General features: G+C 26.4%; 1 protein-coding gene across 2 annotated transcripts; it reads left to right on the forward strand.

Annotated features, from left to right (window-relative positions):
• The first annotated feature begins 9 nt into the window (after positions 1-9).
• Positions 10-2,559, forward strand: LOC107883135. Of its 2 annotated transcripts, XM_029486708.1 has the most exons (7): positions 10-124; positions 236-609; positions 721-930; positions 1,023-1,206; positions 1,497-1,678; positions 1,759-1,924; positions 2,045-2,559. In XM_029486708.1, the coding sequence occupies exons 2-7, from the start codon at positions 595-597 to the stop codon at positions 2,527-2,529; spliced, it is 1,242 nt and encodes a 413-aa protein (XP_029342568.1). In that variant the 5' UTR covers positions 10-124; positions 236-594; the 3' UTR covers positions 2,530-2,559. The 2 variants fall into 2 exon arrangements, with proteins under 2 accessions (XP_029342568.1, XP_029342569.1); XM_029486709.1 differs by lacking the exon at positions 10-124 and having other exon boundaries at positions 203-609.
• Positions 2,560-6,522: the final 3,963 nt, after the last annotated feature.

Below are 6,522 nucleotides of genomic sequence, written 5' to 3' on the forward strand. Positions count from 1 at the left end.
GATCAACCAACGCCAAACATTGTTGGTTTTAGTGATGATGATATTAAGTTGGACGGAAACACTGCACTCTTATTAGAAAAACTGATAGATCTTAAAGGCGAATGTTTTATCAACATATTTATAGGTAAGTTGTCTATTTTTTTTTTTTTATAGTTTGTTAGTTAATTCTCCCAAACATTAGGTATATTATTAATCATTTAATAAATTGTATATATTTTGTATAAATGTTGTGTAGACTGTGGAATTAATGTTGAAAGTCTACAGTACATGACCACTGAACATTTGAACACACTTTGTCCGTCCCAGAATTTTGGGCAACGTATGATCTTTGAACATCACTTGAAAAAATGGCAGGCAAGTTGCTTATTTACCTACTTTTTTTAATAATAGTAATACTTAAAATATATTTTTATAGTCATAAGTAGGGTTAGGATGTTTATGACCTTAAAAACACATGTAAATATTCCCAATAAATATGATAAATTCATATAATATAGTTTAAAAAAATATTTATTTCAGGAACAAATTGATACCAGCAGCTCTATAAATTCAATTAAATCTGTTTCATGTAGTTCAAGCTCATCATCAGTGTCTATGGATAAAGATATGGTAATTATATATGGTATACTTAAATACTTTTATAAATGTTGAATGGATAGGTAGGTTAAGGGAAAACTGGGAAAAAACTAATAATTTAATTTAATTAAAAAAAAAAAATAGTTTGATGTAGAAAGTATACTGAAGAAATCACCCAAAGGAAATATTGTGCTAAGTTATTTTAATAAAAATAATGTACTGTCTGAAGCTTGTAGAAAAAATATTGTTGAAACTATTGTTGAGCACTTAATTGAAAATAAAATACATGCTTCCCCAAAATGTATGGAAAATATTGCTGATAGTATTGTTAAATTGTTCAATGTTGAAGTAAAGGTGTGTGTATAAAAATATATTTATTTATGAAACTTGTAAAAATTAGTTATGCAGTAATAAGCTTAATTCATAAATTTGTTACCTACATGTAGGAAGCATATTTCATAAATGTTCCAAAGAAAAAACCTAAAGGCATGTTGTATCAAAAGTACCACAATACGATTACTAAATTAAAACGACAAGACCTTTGGGAGAAAAATGCAAAATCAAATTTGAATGGTGATCGATTATTTGATAAATCTGTTGAAAATTCTCCTTTAACTATTGAAACTGATGGTAATATTTATTAATTGTTTATAGCATAATATTCAAATGTCACATTATATCACAGCAGGGCCGTACCCAGGAATTTTTAAAGGTGGGGGTCCAAATTTTTTTGACATGTAAAAGTATACAATAAGTGATTTGCACCTTGGGAATTTTAAATTTTGCTAATCAATTTCAATTGTTAATCAATGGGGAGGGTCCAGACCCGAACCCCCCCCTTGGGTACGCCCCTGTATCACAGGATATTATGAAGTAGTGCTACTAAAATATAACCAATGATTAATGTAATTCATTATTAGATCCTACAATATTGAGTTTTAAGAGATGGCTCCAATTTAATGTCGACCCTTTAGAAGAAGTTCTGACCAAATGGAAACAAACAATCGAACATAGACGACATTTCCTTGCATTAAGTAGTAATGAAATAACTGATATATTAGACCATTGGCCTATCTATAAACAATCTTATGCTCCTCAATTGGTAGGTATAGTATAATCGAAACTTGCATAAAAACAAATTTATTTCTTAAATTTCATTTGTATTGCTTATATATTTTATAGATTGATATTGATTTTGAGTTTATTTATCCTGGTAAAAGTAACAATCTATTTGACACTTGGAGCACTTTTGTACATAAAATAATACCTTTTATGACAGTTAAAATAAAAGATGGACATAGTAAAGATCTTCTTAAACAGATGCTTGAGCTTCCAGAATCTGATTTAGGTATTATTTGCATAGTTTAATTTTAATAGCTAAAATAGTTATACTTATACTTTATTGTACTATTGTTCTTTTCAAATTTTTATTATTTTTATTAAATATTTATTTCGTAACTTGTTTCAGAAATGAAAAATGTATTAATATTCGCACTTTTAAATTCACTAATTGTACCAACATCCAAGACCAGCTATACAGACAGGGAAACAAAAAGAAAACGTTACATCAAAACATCAATTGCTGATGGACGAGAATCATTTCTGCTTTATGTATCAACGTTAAATGATTTATATGTTCAAATACAAAATCGAATTGATCATTGTTTTGAGACTAAACAAAAGTTGCAGCCATTCATTTGCATCATTGGTTCAAATTATGTAAGTTGTGATGAGTTCTATGTTTATTACTTCGGAACCTATTACAAATTTAACAACATTGTTCGTGCTGTCGACATATGCTTTAAAATATTTCAAGTATTCAATTTAAACTACCCACATCAAAGTGAGCTAGTTTGGACATTTATTCAAAAGTTTATATTTAAAATAAATACAGACAGTGATGTACAATGTTCTTCACTAGCGTCTTTGTTGTCAGATTTAAATAATCCCTAGTTTGTTTATATTTTTAAATTCACATTATTTATGTTTTTAATATTACTAAAAACTAGTTTTAAATAAGTTTTTTTCATTTTTTAATGTCCAAGAAAGTAAAATGAATTTTTATTGTTTTGTTTGTAATTTAAAGCTAAGTGAGCTTGAACAGTTATTTGTACATTTAAAAAGTGTTCATTCTATTAAATCAAATAGTCTATATTCATGCTGTGTACCCAACTGTAAACAACGTTTTTCTTCATTTCGATCCTTTTCAAAACATATGAAATTAGATCTAAAAAATAATGATCAGATAAGTTACAATCCACCATCTACTTCAATTAATAAAAATAATATTTCCAATAATGAAGATAAAATAAAATTTGCGGACGTCAATGAATCAATTCACTATGCTTCTGATAATAATATACAGCCAATAAATTTAAATTATCTAAATGATCATGCATTACAACTTTCTTTACATTATTATGGCAAAATAAATTTTTCTAGGAAAGATGCAACTGAGGTGCAAAAAAATATAAGTGTCTTAACTAATTGTATTGCTAAAGAAATTGAGTCAAAAATATTAACTGCTTGTACTGATCCTCTACAAATAGAGATAAAAAACTCGCTTATGAAAATAATTGATTTCTGTAAAAACCCTTTTAAAAACATTGATACTGAGTACAAATTTTTAAAACATTTGAAATCTAATAATTTATATGAAAAGTCTAAAATAGTTACTATAAACAATACCATTGAAAATACGGTCATAAACAGTTCAAACACAATTGATGAAAAAAAAGTTAAAGGTGTTTTATTACCACTAAAATTTCAGTTCCGAAAGTATTTTGAATTGCCTGGTGTATTAAACTCATTTTTGGATAATCATAATTCAATGAAGTCAGTTACTGAGTTTTCAAGTTTTGTCAATAGTACATTATGGAAAAAAAAAGTATCATTGTACCAGGATAAACTTGTTATACCTTATTTCTTATACTTTGATGATTTTGAGATTAATAATCCTCTAAGTTCACATTCTTCATCAATTTTAGGAGTGTATTACTCTTTTCCTTCAGCTCCACACTTTCTACGTTCTAATTTAAATAATATATTTGTAGCTGCTTTATTTAAGTCAAAAGATGTTAAGCAAATTGGTAATGACAGAACATTTTATAATTTAATCGAAGAAATCAATGATTTAGAAACTGTTGGAATAGAAATACAATTACACAATCAAAGTTTGAAAGTGTACTTTTTATTAGGGTTGGTCATTGGTGATAACTTGGGGGTTAATTGTGTACTAGGATTTTCCAAATCATTTTCTGCATTATACTTTTGTCGATTTTGTCAAAATGATAAAACAATTACTAGTAAACTGTGTACTGAAGTTATAGATAGCTTACGCAATAAACGTAATTATGATGAGGATGTAGCTAAACACGATTTTAAACAAACAGGGATCTCTGAAGATTCAATATTTAATACTATTTCATCATTCCATGTTGTTGAAAATTATGCTGTAGACATGATGCATGATTTATTTGAGGGGATCTGTGTATATACTATGAACCATGTCATATTAAGATTAATAGACCTAGGCTACTTTAACTTAGAAACGGTAAATAACCGTAAACAATGTTTTAATTACGGAAATACAGAAATTGGTAATATTTCCCCACCTTTAAAGTTAAAAAATTTAAAAAACATAAAATTTAAAATGACAGCAAGAGAAATGCAAACATTTATTCATTTCTTCCCTTTAATTATAGGAGATCTAGTTCCAAAAAATGATGTAACTTGGATATTTTTTATCAACTTTGTAGAATTGATTGACTTGCTTTTGCTACCAAGTTTTGATAACTGTTCAATTTTAAAACTACAAGAACATATAGAATATAATAACAAAACATATGTTGAGTTATTCAATGATAATCTCAAACCAAAGCATCACTTTTTGACCCACTATTGTAATATAATTCAACAATCTGGCCCATTAAGATATTTATGGTCATACAACTTTGAATCAAAACACCGCCAGTTAAAAACATATACAAAAAATATAACGTCTAGAATTAATGTTCCTATATCGCTAGGTTTTAAGTATTCATTAATTTTTTCTGATTTCTTATACAATTTTAATATTGATGATTATTTTTCTTTTAAACCCTTAAGCGAAGAAATTTCATATGTTGAATTTATGAAGCAAATTAATAAAGAATCTTTAGATAATAATAGATTTTTATTAAATGAAGCTTTATGTTATGATAAAATCATGTATGCTAATACAATTTATAATATTGACCATATACTTGCTACTTTTCATGAAAATGCTTTAGCAGCATATATTATAAAAAAAATTGTGTGTTTAAACAAAAATGACATTTATATTGTATGTAAAAAATTAGACATCATTTGTTATGAAAAGCATTTAGCATGTTATCGAATTAATAAATGTGTAACAAATGAATATACCATACAAAACATTAATTATTTTCATGGACCTCCAATTAATTTGTATAATATACCCATGTATTCTAATGAACATGTAATTAGACTAAAACATTATTTCTTATAATAAGTTTATTGTTTAGTAAATAAATTACCTAATTTTTGCATTGTATTATTCTAAAATTGTAAATAGTAAGTATGAACTTGTAAAATAAACGATTTTTAAAGTTATATTGCATTGTTTTAATTTTTCCTACATGTTTAACTTTTAAGTTATTCATGTCTTTATACTTTATAATTACTTATCAGAATGTATTTATTTTGTTCAAAACTAATATATGTATATAATATATATAGATATATATAGATATAGTCATATAGACAAAATATTCAATGCTATATCCATTTTAAAATAAAAAAAAAGGTAGTTAATTTGAAGAATAAAAATATCATTGATTACAAAGCAATACTTTTTATTTAATGATTTTATTCTCTTACTTTTAAAGACCATACATTCTTGTTTTAAGTAAAAGAGATATTAAAATAATTAAAATCGAATATTTAGTTGAAGTAAAATAGTTTTAATTTAATTACATTATTATCTTAGTTTTAAAAACATTGTGTCTTTATTATTAAGTAAAAATGTTTTTAAAATAATAATAGTTGATCAATTAATTTGAGTATCTTTTTTTTAATTAAATGATTTGATTTTCTTATTTTCAAAAGTATTATTTTCTTATTACAAATAATAATTGTATTAAAATAATGATAATTGTGTTATTATTGAACCCTTAAGATTTAATTGAATTAAATCTGTACATTTATTTATTTTTATGGTGAAATTTCATAGGCTCGAAATCATCACCTTTTTTCTTTAATTTTACAGTCGTTTTTCATTATTCTGACGACACTTTTCTCTGAGTGTGGGCCAATGTTAAAATGTAAAGCCGAAGAATTATCCCGGAAAATTGGTAACAATCAGTTTATTGCTACTGATGGTTGGTTAAGCAGGTGGAAGAATAGACACGAGATAAAATTCAAACAATCAAACGTGTGCATGGTGAAAAAGCAAGTGCTGATGAATCTGCCTCTAATTACTACGTTTTGTATACCTTCCACATCATCCAAATATTAATTTTATTTATTGTATATTATATTTAATTTAATTTATATAGTAATTATTTCACTTTTTTTCGATTACATATATGATAATAAAAATAAAAACTTTTTTGTATAATAATTTTTTTTTTTTTAAACTAATTTCGGTTTTTATGGGCAACCGCTTAATGTGGGCAAACAGAGCTGGTCCCAACGTGCCCACATTAAGCGGAATCCACTGTATATGTAATTAATATAAAAAAAAACGTGAAAAAAATCGAAAAAAAAAACGCAAACAATTTCGAGATTATGGGCGGCCATGCTATCCTTGTGCGCGGAGCAGTCGCCGCCCGGTATTGACAGATTCGAACTCGGACCTACCTAGCAACCTACGTTTGGGGAACCTACGCCTAACCTACTACGCCACGATTCGTGTTGATGCTTACGGTCAAAACTTCATTACTT

The sequence above is a fragment of the Acyrthosiphon pisum genome, chromosome A1 (genome assembly GCF_005508785.2).
Source record: "Acyrthosiphon pisum isolate AL4f chromosome A1, pea_aphid_22Mar2018_4r6ur, whole genome shotgun sequence".
Classification (NCBI taxonomy): Eukaryota; Metazoa; Arthropoda; class Insecta; order Hemiptera; family Aphididae; genus Acyrthosiphon; species Acyrthosiphon pisum.

Bases quoted from the DNA above. Each gene is read 5' to 3' on its own strand.
- LOC107883135 (XM_029486708.1), top strand. The intron at 1,207-1,496 runs GTAATATTTATT...ATTCATTATTAG, and splicing joins TTTAACTATTGAAACTGATG to ATCCTACAATATTGAGTTTT. The intron at 1,925-2,044 runs GTATTATTTGCA...AACTTGTTTCAG, and splicing joins GCTTCCAGAATCTGATTTAG to AAATGAAAAATGTATTAATA.